At 39.4% G+C, this 21,549-nt stretch overlaps 1 protein-coding gene across 1 annotated transcript in view; it reads left to right on the plus strand.

The window, feature by feature from the left end:
* SETDB2 (SET domain bifurcated histone lysine methyltransferase 2) overlaps positions 1-21,549 on the plus strand; it is a 93,310-nt gene that overhangs the window by 26,522 nt on the left and 45,239 nt on the right. The window contains exons 7-14 of the mRNA XM_044668944.1: positions 816-985; positions 2,779-3,025; positions 3,542-3,641; positions 8,158-8,254; positions 10,836-11,170; positions 13,347-13,435; positions 14,171-14,268; positions 17,018-17,290. Of these exons, the coding sequence (XP_044524879.1) occupies positions 816-985; positions 2,779-3,025; positions 3,542-3,641; positions 8,158-8,254; positions 10,836-11,170; positions 13,347-13,435; positions 14,171-14,268; positions 17,018-17,290 (1,409 nt within the window). The remainder of the gene's footprint in view (positions 1-815; positions 986-2,778; positions 3,026-3,541; positions 3,642-8,157; positions 8,255-10,835; positions 11,171-13,346; positions 13,436-14,170; positions 14,269-17,017; positions 17,291-21,549) is intronic.

The following is a 21,549-nucleotide window of genomic DNA, read 5'->3' on the forward strand; positions in this document are numbered from 1 at the left end:
AAGAAAAGATGCTGACCTGAATTAACAGAGACAGTTTAACAAACATGGGCACATTATTTAAGGCATAAAAACCAGGATTATATATAAAACCATTACCTTGTTAAATTCAGTTTTTTAAAGCATGTATTTAAATATAGTGACAAGTGTTCTGTTTGTGTCCCATTCTGAACTTTATAGTTTTCTATATATTTTTAATATTTTATTGATGCTCTTTTTAAAATTATTTTCTTCCTTGCTAACTTCCAGTAGAAGCTTCCCCTCATAACAAATAAGTATAGTCATTCAAAGCAAATCTAGCCATTGGCTGTGCCTGAAAACTTGTCTCATTCTGCACCTACATCCAGCCTATCACTGCCAAGGTGGCAGAGATAGAGTAGGAGATGTTCCATCACTAGATTTCTGTCATCATGATGGCACATTGTAGGGATTCAAATGTTCTATAATTTTTCAAAGTTGTTATCTTTGACATTACTGTGATCCTCATATAAATTGTTCTCTTGATGTTGCTCCCTTCATCCTTCAATTCATACAAGCCTTTCCAGGTTTCTCTTGAGTTGGTCATATTTTTCATTTCTTATAGCATAATAGTATGCCATGAATTTATTCTTCCACTTTGTTTCCAGTTCCTTGCCACCACAGAAAGTTCTACAATGAAATTATAGTACATATGCCTTGTTTGACATAATATAATTGCTTCTGGTTTTCTGAGCAATATTTGGTTTTCTTCCTGCCTGGATGTTTTCTCTTAGTTATATATTATTGTTTTTCTTGGATATATCTGATTAATTTTTTTCTGTTATGTTTTTCAATGGCAGAATTTTTGAATGCAGCCTCTTATGCAAATGTGATCCAAGAACATGTCAGAATAGAGTTGTCCAGCAAGGTCTCCAAGTGCGCCTTCAGGTGTTCAAAACTGAGAAGAAGGGATGGGGAGTCCGCTGCATAGATGACATTGACAAAGGGACATTTGTTTGCACTTACTCAGGTAAAATGAAGCCTTGTGTTGAAAGAAATATGTAGTAGATAATAAGGCATTGATGATTGATGATAATCTCAAAGACTGAGGCTGTGCTGATAACAGAAGAAGCAGCATTGAAGACAAGAGAGATGAGAACAATTTGAGTGGTTTATAACCTGATGACTAAAGGTGAGAGGAGCAGTAACTCACTAAAGGTGAGAGGAGCAGTAAACATAAATCCCAAGTGGGCTACATGGCAACAGAGCAACTGTTAAAACTGATTCTTGGCCTTAAAGAAAAGTACACAGAGAAAATGAAAGGAAAAAAGATCCAGTCATCTGAATTGGCAAATATTTCTTGAGTCTATATAGTATGCTTCCATATATTATTGTCTTTGTTACTGTCAACTCCAGAAGCATTTTGGGGTGAAAGAAGGCAACTCTTTAGGTATAGCAGTGAATTCACTTGATCCTGCTTCTGTTGTTTGGCATTTATTTTATTCTGAATGGGCTTTTAATTCAACTTTGTGAAGGAAGGGTAACATAATATAGTGATCTGTTATAGAAAGAACATTTTTGTCATAGGACATGAGTTTGAGTTCTGACTCTGCTACTTGCTATATATAGCTGTATAAAATGACCTAGATCTCTAATGATCCCTAAATTCTATAAACTTTCCATTCAAGGAACAGAGGAGTTGGAACCTGGGTCATAGTGAAAATAGTCAATCCCTTTTTACCCATTGCCCTTCCTTGTCTTTTTATTCCTCTACCCTCTCCTTCCCTGCTTCCCAGCACATGGGCATTTGTACTTTTTTACCTCTCAAGGGTTCTCAGATGGACAGAACCTCAGCTAGTGGCTAAGGGCTAACTAAATGGTGACTCGGAGTTTTCACTGGCAATTTCTGTGTTATCAGAGCAAAGCATAAACAGTGAACCTTCACCCTTTCTCCTTACCTCATGACCAGCCAAACGAGCCATGATATGGTAGCTATCAGTTTTTAATCATGTAAAATAAATCAACATAAAATTCATAATCGAGGATTTTATTTGGGCATTATCACATGGGGTAAAAAATAAACTGCCACTTCAGACAAGTATATTTCTAGAAAGAGTTTGGGTTTTGGAGATTTTTATTAAAGTACAAAAACTGCATTTTAAAAACTGGACTTGCTTCTCAGTATTGCTTTCTGTACCAACCTTTAATATTACTATATATTTGTACATTTTCTTTTTTATATTGTAGGTAGAAATATAACAACATAATTATCATTTTAATAAATTTATATGACTTTCTAAAGTTTACAAAATATTTTATACATATTATATCATTTAAACTTCACAACCACCCTGTGAAGTAGGTACCACAGGAAATTAATGCTCTTTCTTTTTGGAGAATTGATAAGACCTGAACTATGGAAATATGCTCATCTCCTACTAGTATTTGCAAATTTAAGTACAGCAATTATTGTATGACTTCATCTATTTGGATTACTTGAGATCAAGAGTAATTAGAAGTCATTTTTGTTTTATAAAGGAACATTTTTAGGCCTAGAATAAGAATAAGAATAGACCTAGAATAAGAGTCAGAGGTGGGATTTGTAACCAGGATTCCAGGGGTTGAAGTCTAGTACATTTTAGAACATATCTCATTGCCAGCATCTCAGTTTTGTGAATCAGAGTAATACTTTTATTCTCATTTTAGCACAATGAGACCAACTGGTTTGTCCTCAGTTACCAAGCACTCATTTTCTATGTCCTTTTCTTACTTAGTTCAATCATCATATTTTCTGACAGCACGAAGGTTCTGTTTTTCTTTCAGGGAGATTACTAAGCAGAGTTGGCCTAGAAGAAATTGGCTCTGTTGATGGAAAAGAGGAAGAAGAGGAGGATGATGCTGCTACCAATGACAATGGCCCCCCAGCACTTTCAAAGAAGAGGAGAACAGAAGCTGCTTATTCTGATCCTGAAATTGAGTTTGTCCAGGTTGAAGTGGGAGCAATTCCTGGAGACACAGAGACTCAGGAGTACCTGATTCAGCTCAGCAGTGATGCAAATCCATCTATTCAGTAAGCTCCAACCTCATCCCTCCACTCGAAGGATCTGATTGCTGATCAAAGAGTATTCCATATCTTCCTCCAATCTCTAAATGCTGTATTTTGATTTCCTCTACCTTGAAAACTTGAAAGTAGAATGCTTTGAATAGGGCATTATATTCTAAAGACCTTTCCAGTGGCGTTCTATTTCTCTCAGACAGACCATTTGTGGAGTTATAGTCTTGATTAGTTTTACTTAGATGCTTAATATTTTCCATTTTTATTCTTCATCTAATCCAAATTTAACTTTTTGAGTTTTCTTCCTTTCTTGTTTTTGGTATGTTATTTTATTTTTCCCATATTGGGAACACATATGTACTTTGTAATAATGATGCATTTCTGAGGAAGAGTAATTATTTGCTTTGCTGGTTAAATTTTTTGGAAATTAACACCTTCTGTTCTGTAGAAACTTCAAAGCCCAGGAGAGAGAGCCACAGTATAGATCTACATGTTGTGTATGTAGTCACAACAATGTGTCCTTTGCCCCAGGGGTGAGAAGTATGAATATGATCTAAGAACTGAAAACCAACCAGCCACTAGAAGACCTAAAACTAAAACAGCCCTTCTTCAAAATTATCGGAAAAAAAGGGTAAGAACTATAAAAAGTAGCAGGTTATAAAAACATAGTTGTCTCCCTGTGAAACAACATTATCAACTCTCCTTACCCATCCCCACTATTTCACAAAATGTTTTTTATTTGGGTATAGGATTTCTATCATGAGATAGAGTTACAAGAAGCAGAACAATATACATGTAATCCATATTTACTAAGTGCCCATTGTAGACAAGGTACACAGTAGGGTTATAAAGGAAGGGGCAAAAATAAGAAAGGTTCCTTGAAATTGGGCCATTATAGATGACCTCAGGACTTTAGAAGAAGTAGCTGTTTGGGATGTTTTATGGGCTTTTGGACATGTTTTCCCATATAGATATACCACTTCACAATATCCATTCCATCTCTCCCTCATGAAAAATGAAAGAATGAAACCACTCCTCCAAAGATGAGGATAAGTATTCCGAGCAAAATGTACCTCCAAACCTACTTGTGTGCTGACCATAAGTCAACCACAAGTCTCCCAAGCACAGGTCTAGAAGGTACTGAGAGGAGACAAAGCATAAAGCAAGTAGAAATAATTCACTTTAACCAGTATTTGTTAAGTGCCTACTCTGTAAAGCACTATATATTATGTCTATAGATAGATACAGAGAAAATAATCTCTGCCCTCAAGGAGTTATATTATACTGACAGAGATAAATAAATGCAAAGTGGTATCGGGAGGGAGAAAGCACTTAACAACTCGGGGGATGTAGGGGATCAGGAAGGGCTTCATGCAGAAGGTGGCACCTGAGTCAAACCTTAAGGGAAGCTCAGAATTCTAAGTAGATGTGGAGGAGGAGCGCATTCCAGATTTGGGAGTCAGCCTCTACAGAGACATGGAGGCATTGTATGTCAAGATCAGAAAACATAGTGTAGCAATCAAAAGTAATGGACTTCTCTACTAGCAGCAATGCAATAATCCAGGACAATTCTGAGGGACTTACGAGAAAGAATGCTCTCCACACTCAGAGGAAGAACTGTGGGAGTAGAAACATAGAAGAAAAACAACTGCTTGATCACATGGGTCAATGGGGATATGATTGGGGATATAGACTCTAAGCAATCACCCTTGTGCAAATATTAATAATATGGAAATAGGTCTTAATCAGTGACACATGTAAAACCCAGTGGAATCACTTGTTGGCTACAGGAGGGGGGTAGGAGGAGGGGAGGGAAAGAACATGAATCATGTAAACATAGAAAAATATTCTAAATTAAATAAAGATTTTGAAGTTTAAAAAAAAACAAAAACAGTATAGGAAGTGTCATGATGAGAAATTAGGTCCAGAAAGCGTGGCAGGAACCACATGCTGAAGGGCTTTTCATTAATAAACTGATGATGATTTATTTTTTCCTAAAGGCAGTAGGGAACCACTGGAACTTTGTAGTGATGTAATCAGATGTTTCTCTGATTATTTGGCAGCTTTTTATGGAGGACAGATTGGTGAAGAGACTAGAATTAGGGAGATCGGTGACAAGGTAGGAGTAGGGAGAATTTCCAGAAATTCCTGGTTTAAGACTTCATCATTCCACTACTATCTACAAAGTTACTAATGACCTCTCAATAGACAGATCTAATACCTTTTCTCAGTCCTCATTCTTCTCTCTGTAGCCTTTGACCTATCAAGCATACTCTTCTCCTTGATGCTCTTCTCTCACTTGGCTTTTGTGATACTGTGCTCTCCTGATTCTCCTCCTTACCAACTACTTCTCATTGTCTTTTGCTAAATCTTCATTTAGATTCTTCCTAATTCTTCCATCAACTATTAGTGTTCCATGGGGATCTGTCTTAGGATTTCCTTCTCCATCTATATGATTTCATTTGGAGATCTCATCAGCTTCCCTGGATTTAGTTATCATCTCTGTTACAGTGCTACTCCAACCTACCTGTTCAGCCCTAACTAACTTCTCTTCTGATCTCTGATTAGACCTCTAATCTCCTTTTGCCTTTTAGAAATCTTAAACTGGGTGTCCAGTAGTCTCTTAAGCTCAACATGTCCAAACTGAATTCATTTGAACTCATCTTTTCCCCAAAACCTTCCCCTCTTTCAAAATTACCTTTTTCTGACAAGGACAATAGCATCTTCCCAGTAGTACCTAAGGCTCAACCCTGGATTCCTCACTCTCCTCCATATCTAAGCTGGTGCCAAGACCTGTCAATTTCCCCTTGGAAACATTTCTTGAACGTGCCGCCTCCTCTCCTGACACTGCCACTAACTTGGTGCAATCCCTTATCACCTCATGCCTGTTCTGTTACAATCGTGTGCCTGTCATAGGTATTCTTTCCACTCCAGTCCATCCTCCAATTAGCCACCAAAGTGATTTTCCTAAAGTGCAAGTCCAACCACATCAACACTCTGCACCCTCATACTGAGTAAACTCCAGTGGCTCCCTATCACTTTTACTTTGTTTAGCACTCAAACCCCTTCATAACCCGTTTTTCACTCTTCTTCCAACTTTTCCAGTATTCTAACACCTTACAATACCTCTCCATTCCCCATGTAATCTTTGATCCCATTATATTGGCCTCTTTGCTGCTCCTCAAACAAGACACTCCATTTCCTGATACTGGGCATTTTCACTATTTATCCTCCATGACTAGAATGTTCTCCCTCCTCTTCTCTTCCCAACTTCCAGGCTTTCTTCAAGTCCCAGCTAAAATCCCATTTTTTTATAGAAAGCCTGTTCTTAATTCTACTGCCTTCCCTCTGTTGATTGTTTCCTTATCCTGTTCATGTATCATTATTTGTGTATTGTCTTCCCTATTAGACTGTGTGAGCTACTCAAGAGCAGGAACTTTCTTTTGCCTTTCTTGATATCACCAGTGCTTAGCCCAGTGGCTAGTTTGTTTTAGGTTCTAAATAAATACTTATTGATTGACCTGCTCTTGGAAATCTCCACGTAAATGTCCCATAAACATCTCAGACTCAGTGAAAAAACTCAATATTTTACCCTCAAGTCCCCTCCTGTTTCAGTCAAAGGTATCGTAATCCTTTCAGCCATCCAGGTTTTCAACTTCTGAATCATGCTTGACTTTCCCTTCTTCCACCCCTAGTCATTTCCCAAGTCTTGGCAATTCTACCCCACCCCTCCCCAACATCTCTTGCATCATTCTCTTTTTCTTCATTCACACAGCTTCCATTCTAGTTCAGGTTTTCGTTATCTTTTGACTGGACTATTGTACTTATTTCCTAATTGGTTTCCTAGCATCCAGTCACTTTCATTCTATTCTCCCCACATTTGCCAAATTGATAGACCTAATACATAAATCTGATCATGTCACTACCTTGCTCAAGAATCATTAATGGGCTCCCTATAGCCTCTCCAGATAAAAACCAGAACCCTCTCTTTAGCATTTAACATCCTTCACAATCTGGCTGGAGCCATCTTTGTAGAATAATTTCATGTGATTACTCCTTAGTCTGTTCTAGCCATGCACATGTATTATTAACTCTTCCCCACATAGGAGATTGTTGTGTCTCATGCTGAGAATGCTCACCCTCCTCACCTCTGACTTGGAGCCCAAGGTATCTCTAATGCCTAACTTGGGTACTACCATCACCTCCTTAACCTAGTTGTTAATGTTCTCCCCAACCCCCAGTAGAATCTAAACTCCTGGGAGACAAGACAGTGTTAAGAAATGTTTTGTTTTGGTGTTTGTATCTTTAGTATCTAGCACATAATAAGTGCTTATTAGTTGCTTGTTCAATTGAATTAACCCTTACTTAGCATTTTGATTCTTCATTCTCAATATGAATACCATGTAACTCCTTGGTTTACATTTTTATAGACAGTAGGAGTTACGTTAGTCATTTAATAAATGTTTATTGACTTGATTTGGACTTTTACAATGCCCAAATATATTAAAATGTACCTTTTTGAATATTATCTGTTCAAGATGCTCTCTTATGAACATATATTATGTTATTGTTATGTAAGGTGGGTAGTTGTACAGTGTCTAAAATTGGAGGAAGCACACCCTTTAACCGAACTCCTCAAATTGGGAGCCAAAGTATAGTGATTTAAGGTTAAGAACTTTTCATCTGAGGATAATTGGAATATCGTTAATGTGGATAGAAGTCTTTTTTGCAGGGGGCAGCTGGGTAGCTCAGTGGTTTGAGAGCCAGGACTAGAGATGAGAGGTCCTCGGTTCAAATCTGGCCTCAGACACTTCCCAGCTGTGTGACCCTGCGCAAGTCACTTAACCCCCATTGCCTACCTTTACCACTCTTCTGCCTTGGAGCCAATACACAGTATTGACTCCAAGATGGAAGGTAAGGGTGGGGCAGGAAAGCTGGAGTTTGGGTGCTATTTTTGTAGATATGTCTTCAAACTTTGATTAAGAAATCATTCTACTCCATTAATACCACCTTAGAAGTGAAATGAAAAACTAATCTGATCAAAACTAATCTCAAAATTCATTTGGAAAAGTTTTAAATGCTAACTGTTTCTCCTTGAACAGGAAAGTAAATATATTGATCTTTTTTTTTTTTTTTTTCCCTTAAAGGGAATTGTTACCCTGGAATCTGGTATAAGCTCAGATGAGGATGATGAAGTTCAACCACCTGAAGTCCAAACAACTCACAATACAAGGGAAGAGAAAAGTAGGGTTTTCTTTTGTTCCTGGTCTCTTGCCTGGTTTTTTCTAACTTTGAATCATGCTTCCCTTTTTTTATTGGTCCTTGAACACTGAAACAAACATGCTATCAAGTTCTCGGAGTTAAAATTAATCTAGAAGCGGTAGATGCTTGATGAGGCCGGCTCCTCCATCAGAATTGCTAGAGGAGGTTTGACAGTAAAACCTTCCTTTTCCAATTTTTTGCTTGGACCTAGAAATCATGCGATAGAAGAGTCCCTCTTGGTGCAATAGTAGAATTAGCATGGTTCTTGAGGGCCAGCAGTGCTGCTGCAAGGACTGTGCTCTATCTCTTCTTTTTAGTCATACCTAAAAATTGCCAAGCTGTGCTTATTGTGTCTTTGGCCTTAGGTGATAGGGTCACAGCTCTAAATTTCAAAGGACCTTGGTGGCCAACCAGTGCAACTCTAATTTTACAGATGAAGAAATAGGATATTATATTTGAGAAGGTATATACTTTAGAGCCAGTAGCTGATAGGCACCATTCATTGTGCAAGTACTTGGCTTCTTTTTCAAATTACTATTCATACAGTTGGAGCCACATGAAAAACTGATTTTTATTTTAGGAACAAGCTGGCTATCACTGTCCTATAGGATTCCCCAGGAACCCACTACTGAAGTGAACAATCATTGCTGCCCTCTTTTCCCCTAAAGACTTTGGTTTGGGAGGCAGCTCTTGAGGCTATAGTATGTTGAAAGAGAAAGTACTGGAAAAGCAAATATTATTTCTAAGCCTGTTCTTTATCTTTAACCATTTATTTCACCATTAAGTTCATTCATACCCTACATTTTCAAGATTTTTTTTTTCCTTTGAACTACTGTTGAACTTCATGGACAGTCCATGATTTAAATATTAATATATTCAGCAACAGGCAGCAGCAACAGTGATTGAAGTGTAACCATAACTGAAGAGAAAAAATCAACTTAAAAGAGATAAAATGAGACTTTTTTTATAAAAAAAAAATTATTAACACTTTTTGTCATTTAAATTGCAAAAGAGATTTTTTTTCCTTTCCCTGAAAAGTATTGTTTGATTTTGCTGCTCTCCTACTATGCAAGAATTTTTCCCTCAATGGACCCATGATGATCTCAATACAGGCACTCCCTCCCATCTACTTCTTGTCATCCTGTGTGATTCTTGTCCATTCCTGCACATAGAGTCGGCCACATGCACTGGAGGCCTTACCCTGAGCCTTTTGACATTCCCTTGAATGGTGAACTTTTTAGAGATGGAGTGCTATGCCCACCCTACACCCCTGAGTGCTGGGCATGCCCTGACCCCCCTCCCCTCCCTTACCCCACACAGGGGAGAGAGAAAGCTTGCAGGGGTGAGTGAAATGAGGAATGTCCTCAGCAAGTGTAGAGAAGAGAAGGGAAGGTGACCCAAGAACTCTACTCCCTTCCAGCTCTGCCACCTGTGAACTGCCCACTTTACCTGCTATATGCTTCCATTAGCTGCTGGGCAGAGGGGCAGGTGATATGAAAAGATGTCATCAGGCATGGTGGAGAGGGAGGGGAGCAGCTCTGAACAAGTCCCTCTGCCTTTCTAGTAACAAATTGGATGGGGGCAGGGTGTTGGCTTGTGGCCATGTGCCTATAGAGAGCACTCTTGTGTGCCATTGGTTTGCCATCACTGCCCTAGAAGGTTTGTTTCAGTTGGTTATTGAGGCAGCATCCCACTGCTACTTTTATTTTCCTTTAAAAGGTATGATGATTAATTTGCCAACTGAGACCCGGAACAACAATAAATCGCATACTATAAAGATAGGTGGTTTCACCAGCCTTAGTAATATGAGCACTGAAACTGTTTACAGCCTCTCTTTACCTTAATAGATGGTCTTTACAAGTTGCTATACCAGAATAGTTTAACAGGGTGACAGATGTGGTCTCTCAGACCTTAATGAATTTGTTCAGAGGACAGAAATACAGTCTGACACAAAATCCATCCATCAGCGGGCCTGTACTTGGAGGTTTTGCTGGCTTAGGAGAACCTGCCAAAGCTTACACTTCATTGGCATAGTCTTAAGGATCCCAGAGTCCCTGGAACACCATCATGAGGCATTAGAAAAGGACATAAATGAAAGAATAATCACATAATTCATAAAAATGCAGATAACTGCTGCCACTGACAACAACCCTATTAGACTTCTCATGCTTCACAGTGCTTACCTTAGGGGCTGTTTAGAAGCCTACAGAATTTCATACAAACAGTTACTACTAAAAACTATGCGTGGTATTGCTACTCAATAGAATATAAACTCCTCAAGGGCAGGAAATATTTCATTTTTGTCTCTATCACCAATGGCTAGCGTGTAGTAGGCACTTAGTAATGTTTTAAAGATTAAAATGAATTGATTGCTATAGCTATTTAAAAAAATTGCCCATATATGCCAGAAGCTGATTCCATATTTGAAGAAAAAAGGACAATTTTCTGAGGAAATTATTTTGAGACCATAACCTAGGATATGTGCAGTTTTATGATTACTATACTCATTTCAGTGCTCTTCTTTAGCCAAATCTTAAAAGTTCTTCTGACTACTTTTTTTTAGTGGAGTCTAGCCGCTCTGGTGAAAATTCCAAAGAGAAGCTGTTGACCACATCTACCATGCTGGATAACCATCATTGTAAAGAAAGGCTAGTAGAGAATATAGGTGATCCATTGGCCTCAATGTGTGATATGAGTGGAATAAAAGAATGTAAGGATCGGGAGCAAGTGTCCCATGAGGAAAGAACACGGGAAAGGCAAAATCAAGAAATCTTTTGTGATGAAGAGTCACTATCTGAAGTACAAATAGGTGTTTCAGAATCCATAAAGAAGTTTTGTGAAGATGGCATTTACTTATTGGATGCTACTAAAGAAGGAAATGTGGGTCGCTTCCTGAATGTAAGTATACACACTGAGGTGGGGTACTAGGCTTGTCCTCACTAGACATCTCCAGGTAAAGGCTTGGCTAACCTATGGGGACTCTTGTTCAGCTGTGGGCTGTACTAGGTGGCCCTTGAAGTTCTTTCAGTGCTTTGGGCTATGATTCCCAACAAACAACTTCAACAGAAAGCTGACTTATGCTTTGGGCAGTGATTTTTCTTTTTTTTTTCTTTTTTAAATTTTTTTTTTTTATTTTAAACCCTTAACTTCTGTGTATTGACTTATAGGTGGAAGAGTGGTAAGGGTAGGCAATGGGGGTCAAGTGACTTGCCCAGGGTCATGGGCAGTGATTTTTCATAATGAATAACATTCTGAATTTATTAAGGAATATGTCTTACATGGGGGTAGGAGAAGGACTGAATCATGTGATTTCCTACTTGTAACTTTCTTTTAGTGATTGGCTTACTAGAAGCAACAAGTTGTTATAAGGGTGATATTCACATATAACAGCACTGGCAAAGACGTGGCACGCATGCAGTGCCCGCTCTGTAGGCACTTGGAGTTGCTCCATTCCTCCTCTTCCCAGTGCCATAGGACATTTTTTGCATGCCTCACCCCTCTGTCTAGCTGCCCAAAGCAAGCACTTTCTTCCTCAGCTCTCTCTGGTAATGTGGGGCTCACAGACAGCTTGAGTTTGCCCTCTAGGCACTCAAACTGAAAAAGGTTCACCAATGCTGACATATAACATCCCTTTATATATAAACCATAGCCAGTTTGAATTATGTCTGTAGCTGGGTTATGGGTATAGAATTCCTCCTCATTGTCATAATAAAAAGTAGCTACTCTCAGGGTCATATAGTACTTTATAGTTTACAGACTGTTTCCTTATAGCCACCCTGTAATATAGAGATAAATTGTTTTGAAACTTTATCACTTAGCATTGTAGAGTGAAAGACATGAAATCTTTTGCCTGACTTCTTATGACCTGTGAGTTAAGAATAGGCATTTACATTTTAAAATAAATTTTTTTTGAATGTAAAAATCATTCTTAGCTTGAGGCCAGTGGGCCAGATTCAGCCTTCAGGCATTAGTTTTGCTGACCCTTCAACTACGGAATCCTTGTCTTAGTAGAATTTCTCCTTTGGAAGTCATAAAGGATGTTTGTCACCTCCACTTTAAATTTGAACTTTGATTATCTTGGACTGTATGTGCAGAATAATTTTATAGAATAACATAAACTGACTTTTTCCCTTCATTGTGAAAGGAATGAATATGTATTTACCAGGTTCAGTTCTACCAGCCTTGATCAAAAGGGTACTTAGCAAGATGAATAGAATCTTCCTACCCACTTTCCCCTTCACCTTAGTTGTAATAATAATAATAATAATAATATCTGGATTTTACATAACACTATAAGTTTTGCAAACCACTTTATTATCCAGTGTCTCATTTGACCTTCACCACAACCCCGTGAGGAAGATGCCTTAGTCTCCCCATTTCATAGAAGAGGAAATTGAGACTATGGGGAGGTAAATGATTTGTGCGTTGTGGTGTCCCAGAGTAAATGTCACAGGTAGGACTTGAACACAAGACTCCTTCACATCACATTTGATTCCCTATCTATTACACCATGCTACTTGTCAAAATATGGCCATACAAGGCAACCAAGCTGCAAAATTCCATGATCTTGCTACCAGCTGTTATGTATCAGGTTGGTTAAATGCTGATGAAGTAATAATTGTAACTCACGTGATCTGAGCAAAGCTTCTCCCAGCCACCAGGTAGCCTCACTGTAGCAAAAGAGTACTTGAGGATTAAGACAGCCAAGGGTCTGGATGCTTGAAAAGGAGCAAGAATAGGGTTTCCATCCTGCCCACAGTTTACATTAACATTATAAGAACACCCAGGACCAGTAATGTGCTACAAGATTACTCTGGGCTTCTTAGCTTCTTGAGAAGGATGAAACAGGAATGTATCATCCAAAGAAAATGACTTTTCCGTCTACTGTTGCTCTAAGTCATCAACAGAAAACAGTGAAATTAGAATACTTGGTCCACAGTAAAAAGAAAGGTGGTGGGGGGAATGAAAACCAAATTATGCTGTAATTCTTTTAAAGAAAAAAAAACAACATTGAGCCTTCTAATTCTGTTTAACCTGTATTATATTTCAGATCATTTCTTTTCTTATTTTACAGCATAGTTGTAACCCAAATCTCTTCGTACAGAATGTTTTTGTGGAGACACATGACAGAAACTTTCCGTGGGTGGCATTCTTCACAAAAAGGTTTGGATTTAATTTTGCTTGTTGTGTATAGGGAAAACATAAAAGGCGTGACCTTGAAACACACACACACACACACACACACTTTTTTGATGTCCTTAGAACAACTACTTGACACCCTTGTCTATTTTTTAGTAACTAAAATTATTCCTATTAAATATAATTTTGAATTTTTGACATTTCCGTTGTGTTGCTACACACAAGTGTCACAGGTCACAAGTGTGAACTCCTGGTTCAGATAAAATCTAACCTACAAAGTTAAATATTATAGAAATCACACGGTCTCCTTTAATAATAACTCTTTCCTGACCTGCTTGCTCTGGCTGCATAGCCAGGTCTTCATTTCTCAAAACCTGTTTCTTCCTTTTTTCTTTTTTAAGCAGAAATTATATCATAATTGATTTTTTTTTTTTAAATTTGAATCTAAAAGTAACTGGCCCTTCCTATTAGACTTATTTTAAACACCAGAAAGCATGTGGAAAATGTGAAAAGGGTTCATGGGATATATGTATCCCTACATCATGACTTATTATACAAAGCTTTTAGTAATTCCTTGAGGGCAGGGACTGTCAATTTTCTGTTTGTATCACTAGCATCTAGCATAAAGCCCTAAACAAAAAATTACATTTTTTAAATTTAATAAAGAACAAAATTCCATTTGTATGACTGCTGTTCATCAACACATTTGTGTGTATAGTGTTGTTTATTTATTTATTTATTTATTTATTTGCTTTTTAGGCATGTGAAGGCAGGAACGGAACTCACGTGGGATTATGGTTATGAAGCTGGGAGTATACCTGAAAAAGAGATTCCTTGTCAATGTGGCTTTCACACTTGTAGAAAAAGAATATTATAAACAAGCAATTTGTGTATGCTGTCATTTAGTGCAAGCTAAGAACTATACAAAATACCCCTAATTAATAATGCATGCACCATCAAGAAATTTCTCATAAATCCTCTGAGGTAGGGTTCGGGGTATTAAGATTTTTTCTGATTTCTTAAGTGTAATTTAGGAATCCCAAGGTAAGAATGACATAGAAAACAACAGGAACTGGACAAATAGATGTAGATGTAGGCTCTTACTTTATTTCCATTCAGCTTTTCAATAAGTAGGGTGGAAGTAATTGTTTTGTATGGGAGGAATATTAACATGAAATTTGTTCTTTGTTTTAACATGAGTATGTTTAAGGAGGCATATGTCACAGAAGGATTCTTTTGTCTCTTATTCCTATTTTTTAGGAATATTTGTTTTTGGTTCATGCCCCAGAGGTGCCAAACCTCACATTTTTCCCTGACCTTTATAACTTAAATTATGACAGATCTGTCTGGACATGACATAAAAGCTTTAGTTGTAGGAGAAAAGAAACCATATGATAGAACAAAAGTAAAATAAGACCTCACTAATTCTGGCTGTGTAGAAATTATCTGAATTGTACAGTAGGCTTAAAGAAATATTTCTGTTACTGCTCTGTATATTCATCAACTGAGCACTGACTAATAAACTCTTGCCTGGTTGAGGGCCTTGAACCACTTTTTTTCTTTTTTAACTTCTCTCCTATCTGAACCCATAGATTCTCTAAAAGCTTCACATTTTCCTTAGTACATTATAATATAACAGATATTGGATGGAAGCCTATTGTTTGCAGTTGTGCAGGATACAAGGGAGGTATAATATAGGTAAGATTTACGCACTGCCCTCATACAGATACCTGTTGAGTGGAGGGAGGGAGGGAAGGAGGGAGCCATTTTAGAAAGAGACTCATGATAGAGGTGTCATTTCGGTCAGGCTTTAAAGGTATAGTAAGGATTCCATAGAGAAGGAAAGGAAGTAATTCCAGGGCACAGGCTCAGCAGTGATATGCAGTCAGAGCAGTATATGTTTGTGGGGGCGAGGGGGGGACAATTGCCTGGTTTGACTAGAGTGTAGACTGTAAAAGGGTGATAGAAATCCTGAAGAGGTTTGTGAAGGGCCTTGGAGAGGCAGCAGAATTTGAATTTGACTCAGGAGTTAGAAGGGAGCCATTGAAGATTCTTGAGCAGAGGATCTAAATGACCCATTACTAATCAAATTACTATTCCCAGCCTTTTTCCTTAAAAAAATAAAAGTGGTATAAAACAAACAAACCCTAGTCATAGCTCACTATTCATCTTCTAGTATATAGTAAGGCCTGTAGCATTTGCTTCAAATATGCTAATCTCCCTATCTTTAAGATCTTGCCTCATTAACCTTCATGCATGTACTCCTTCCTTTAAAACTCAAGCTTAAGGCACATCTGTCCTCTGATCCTAGGTTTTGAAAATTATAACAACTGATATTTATGTAATGCTTTAAGGTTTGCAAAGCACTTTACATGTATTATTTAATTTGGTTTTCACAACCCTGTTAAGCTAAGTGTTGTAGCTATAATTTGCCTCATTTTACAGATGAGGATACTGAGACCTGTTCTAAAAATCAAGTGACTTGCCCAGGGTTGCACAACTAGTAAGTGAGGCAGTATTTGAGATCCAGCCTTTGTATAAACCACCCATAATCCCTTACTTCTGGATAAATTTTTTAAATTATTGATGTAATTTGTATGTATTTTGTTGATTATGTTTTGTCTCATCTGTTCTCTTAAACTCTGCCTCTTTGAGGGCAAGGATGGTGTCTAACCTTACTATGTTCCCCCACACCTAAATTGTATGGTGCTGTGTGTGCACCCTATGGGTGCTCAATAAAAAACTTGTTACCAGTTGATGAACTCTTGTAATCATTTCTGCTTCGAATGTCTATGAGGCGGTATCCCACCCAACTGTCCCCCAGAGCTCTGGAGTTTGGCCTGGGGAGACTATCCCTGCAAGCACACTCATTAGCTCTAGGCCTGGTCACCCAAAGCCACTAAAATGCTTTGTTGTTAGCACATGTTGGGATAATGTAAGCCATCATTCCCCAACTGTTAACCCCAAAGGGAAACAAAGTACCATGGGTTTGAGTGGGGGGCGGATCTTAGAAGTCCATATCCATTTTAAAGACAAGGAAGTTGAGGCCACATCGATGGTCACCCGGGACAGAAAATGGCCTTTGACCCAGACCCCCACCCACAATCCAATGTGCTTTCCACTTGGTTTACATTGCCTTAATAGCAACAACGAAAAAGGATATGGTTAGGGCAGCTGGGTAGCTCAGTGGAGTGAGAGTCAGGCCTAGAGACAGGAGGTCCTAGGTTCAAATCTGGCCTCAGACACTTCCCAGCTGTGTGACCCTGGGCAAGTCACTTGACCCCCATTGCCCACCCTTACCACTCTGCCACCTATGAGACAATACACCGAAGTACAAGGGTTAAAAAAAAAAAAAGGATGTGGTTGCTGGCGTTATATTAACAGGGATTTTTAAAAATCTTTTTTTGTTCCAAGTAGGGGATGGCTCTCTGGGAGGGAAGAGAGAAGGGAAGGATGCAGGAGATAGAAATAAAAATAACAAAAATAAAACCACGGCCCTGCTCGGAGTGGGGAGGATCGGACCCCCGGGGTTGTGAGCGTCCCGGACTCCCGCAGGGCTAGTACTGCAGGGAAGAGAAAGAGGCCGAGCCGCCAGGATATGAACATTCTCCAGGGCGACCAGCTCTCAAAAAAAAAAATGCAACATCCTGGCAGAATGTGGAAACGAAACTGATTTGGACCAGCCCCTCGGTATCTTCCGGGAGAGGCCTAGGTCTGGCCGGCTCTGGGGGGGCGGGACTTGGCAGCCTCCGGGACGCGGAGCCCGGTTCTTCCCCTTCTCAGGCATGGCGTCCCCAACCCCAAGTGAGCTCTCTCTGGAGCAGTCCGATCTGTCCCCGTCAATCCTGAGGACGGACGAGGCCTTAAGAGACCCCGCAGGTAAGTACCACTGCTTCCCCCAAACGGACCGGAAGAGTTTTCCCCAGCTCTCCTCCCCTCCCCCCTCGGCGGGCTTCTGCCCGGACCTCCACAGAGGGGCGGGGAGCCGCCCCGTCCTGCCTTCCGGAGTTAAACCTTGGGACTGAGCTTAGTCCCTATGACCCTTCCATAGGCTCCCCCACCCATCTTTTTAGAGGGGGTGGAGAAACCTTGTAACAAATGGGCAAGAGGCAAGCAAAACAAATAAACAAGAGTCCGTGTCCAAAAACCTGTGTCTCATTCTGCACTCGGAGTCCAGTGGGGAGCAGCAGCCAATAAGCATTTATTAAGCGCCTGCTGTGTACCAGGCACTGTGATGACCCTCCCTGGAACTGTGATTGACTTTTTCGAGGAGTTTTAAAGTTTTCTTGAACCTTTCAAAGTTGTTTGTCTACTTATTCGCCTTTACAATGTTGTCATAAAGTGGTCCCGGCTCACTTCACTCTGCCTCAGTTCATTCCGGTGGATGTTGCCGTCCCAAACTGGTTTCTCTTTTCTTACTGCACGATAATATTCTATTACCTCAATATACCACAATTTGGGCAGCCATGTACCCTCTTGCGTTCTAGTTCTTTGCAACTACCAAAAAAAAAAAAAAAATAACCAATATGATGTAATCAACCCCATCTTTTTAAAGATGAGGAAATAGAAAATGAGAGATGAAAGGACTCCTCCAAGGTCACTTAGAAAGTGGTGGAGCGAAAATTCAAAGCCAGGTCATCTGACTTCCAATCCGATCCAGGGCACGTTCCAGCATACCATGGCTGCCTTCTTAGGGGGGAGTTCACCTGGAAGGCCAGGCACCCGCTTGCAGGGGGTGACATCCTGTTACCAGGAGACGTATCTGCTGCCCCCTAGCGCTCACTGAGAGCGGTAGCTGAAGAGGAAGCTAAGCCTGTGGCGTTCACTTCGATGTGAAAAAACACTGGATGGGGGTTCAAATTCCTATCTGCCACTCCACTGTCTTTCAGCAAGTCATTAAACGTCCATGGATTTTAGGTTCCTCATCTATAAAATGAAGTGGTTGATTAGTATTTGGGGAGTGGGGAATAGAGGGAGACTTGGCATTTTAAGAAAATATTTTAAATTGCTTATTATTCTGTACTTGACAAACACCATTATTCCAAACTCTCTTTCCTCTGCCCATAAAAAAAAAAATGAACCTTACCATATATCAGAGAAGAATATTCAAACCAAAAAATCCACGTAGTAGTTATGTCTGAAAATATATATAGCATTCTGCACCTAGCATCCATTTTAGGTTGCTCCAGAACTTTTTTCATTTTATTCCTTTAAGAATTTTTAAAAGATCTAGGGAATGTGTTATAAATTTTATTATTACATTATTTAATTACTTATCAGTGCATTATTATGTTTTTACACATTTTTCCAATCTATGTTTTTTTTTCTTTTTTAAAATGTGTTCATTTGGTTTTTTTTTTTTTTTTTTTTTTTTTTTTTTTTTGCTATATTGAAGCTCACAGATATCTCTTCTTCCCCTTCCTAACATTAGGGAAGATATCATCTAAAAAAAGATCTAGTGTTATTTATGCCCGGAGAAGTATCCCAATGAGTCTTGAACCAACAATGCAAGATGCAAAGGGACTTTATGGTCTAGCTCGAGCTAGGGTCTCCCACCTCAAGTTGGTGAGTGACCCCGAGCTGCGCCTGGGCTAGAGTTTTTATGGAGCAGTAGTCAGAAGGGGACAGGGTAGAGGAATGTCCTTAGGTTAGGACATCTTGTAGATAAGGGGGATGTCCTAAGGTAGATAAGGTGATTTCCTGAGGGGAAGAGATCTAAGGGAGAAGGGGAAGGTCTTCAGGGTAGATAAGGTCAGTCCTGGGAGACTGGGGGTCTGCGAGGTTGGGATTCCAGTGAATAATTCTATTTCACCATAGTGTCTCACATAAGGGTCAGGCCCATAATGTCATACAGGGGGCAGGATTTTTAATTCTGACTCGTTCCAGGTTCCACATTAGGAAAGACTTTCAAAGCTGTTTTTCTGTACTTGTAGTTCCCTGGTACTGTGTGTTAGAAACTGAGGAAACCAAGGTTCCAATTTCCAAGAAAATCTGTTTTTTAGCAAAGCTAGTGATCACTGATTGTTGGATACAAGGACATCATTCAAAGGTTAATAAGGCTTTCTTATAATTGATAATGAAGAACAGGTCAGCTTACACAATTTTGAGTCATATGGATGTTCTCTCTTTTCGCTTAGCCAGAGTTTTCCAAATCTTGTGGCTATTTCAAGAACATCTGAGGGCAACTAGGTGGCATAGTGGATGTGCCAGGCTTGGAGTCAGAAAACTACTTATCTTCCTGAGTTCAAAATTGCCTTCAGATGCTTACTAGCTGTGTGACCCTGGGCAAGTCACTTAATCTTGTTTGTCTCAGTCCCTCATCTGTAAAATGAGCCAAAGACAAAATGGCACATCATTCCAGAATCTTTACCAAGAAAACCCCAAATGGGGACAGAAAGAGTCAAACACATCTGAAAATGACCAAACAAAATACAACAAAGAAGGGGTTGGAGTTGCTCTGTGGGAAGGTGGTGGCCTGCGGCATGAAGCTTCCTCATCCTCCTAATATCAACCCCCATAACCAAAAATAACTACAGAATCAATGCTAAAAGCAGCAAAAATAGACAGAAGTCAGGCAGAAAACTGAACAGCCAGGGATAAGAAGGGGAAAAGGTTTTAGACTTCCCCAGCCTCATTTCCATGGCCACATGCCCTGGGGAGGGGAACAAAGCAAATAGAATGGAATCAACAAGGCAGCCCCTGGGGCAAGATTCACAATTTGCTAAATCCCAGAGCTTTCATCCCCTAGGATACAGCTAGAATCTACAGTGGAAGGGCCCCAGCTTTGGATCCCGGGACCTCCACTTAACTGGGGGGCAGGGAAGAGGAAGGAAGGAGTGAGCACCAGTGAGTGGGGTTGCTAAGGGGCTGGAGCCCCATCTGCTGTGGTCACTTCCAGGAGAGCCGAGTCCCTGGTTGCTACCACCGAGAAAGGCAGATCTAGATTGCCTGCAGTTGGAACACCTGAGGTCAAACACAGACTAGGACTTGAGTGGAGGATGTGGGAGTACATCCAACCCTGGACTGTAAAAACTGTATAACTGACTGATAAATCATATGTTTTTCTGATGTGTTTCTACTCCCATAATTCTTTCTCTACATGTGGATAGCTTTGTTTTTCATTAAGTTCCACAGAATTGTTCTTGATCGTTGCATTGCTTTTAGTAGCAAACTACTACATTCATCCCACAATGTTTCACTTTCTGTGTACAAAATTCTCCTGGTTCTGTTCATTTCACTCCATCTCAGTTCATGGAGGTCTTTCCAGTTCATATAGAAATTAAGCAGTTCATTATTCCTTAAAGCACAATAATATTCCATCACCATCAATTACCACAATTTATTCAGCCATTTCCCAATCGATGGACACCTCCTCATTTTCCAACTTTTTGCCACCACAAAAAAGCACAGTTACAAATATTTTTGTACAAATACTTTTAAAAAAACTTTTTGGGGTACAAACCCAGTAGTGGTATAGCTGGATCAAAGGGCAGGCAATCTTTTTAAGCCCTTTGGGCATGATTCCAAATTGCCTTCCAGAATGGTTAGAGCAATTCACAACTCCACCGGCAATGCATTAGTGTCCCAATTTTGCCACTACAACATTTATTATTTTCCTTTACCATCATATTGGCCAATCTGCTAGGTTTGAGGTGGTACCTCAGCGTTCCATAAGTATTCTGTAAAAGTGTTACTTTAACACTCATCGTACTGTGGAGATAATCCTGCATCCTGAAGGGTTGAAGCATTGGAATGAAAGTTCCCCTGGATATGACCAAGCTGGAAAGACTTAGTTTGGGGAAAAGTATGTTCCTGGCAACAGATTGTGTCTGCTGCCAAGGAACAATCTAGCTAAATATGGTCCTGGTAATGTATGTTAACTGAGACCCAGAATGGTTAAGTTGATCAAATTAAATGCTGGTAGAAACAAGTAGAAACAGGCTTAATATTACAAAGCTAGAGCAGCTGTGATTTTTTTTTTTTTTTTTTAGAAAACAAGATGGAAATATACACTGAGAGCTATAAAGTTGTTTGTATGCATTAAATGAGGGATCTCATTATTAGGATTAAGCCCTAAGATGATTAATGAGAGGATAAAAAGCTGTGCCATTTATGTAAGTATTCATTGAAGCTTTGTT

The sequence above is a fragment of the Gracilinanus agilis genome, chromosome 3, assembly GCF_016433145.1.
Source record: "Gracilinanus agilis isolate LMUSP501 chromosome 3, AgileGrace, whole genome shotgun sequence".
In the NCBI taxonomy this organism is placed as follows: Eukaryota; Metazoa; Chordata; class Mammalia; order Didelphimorphia; family Didelphidae; genus Gracilinanus; species Gracilinanus agilis.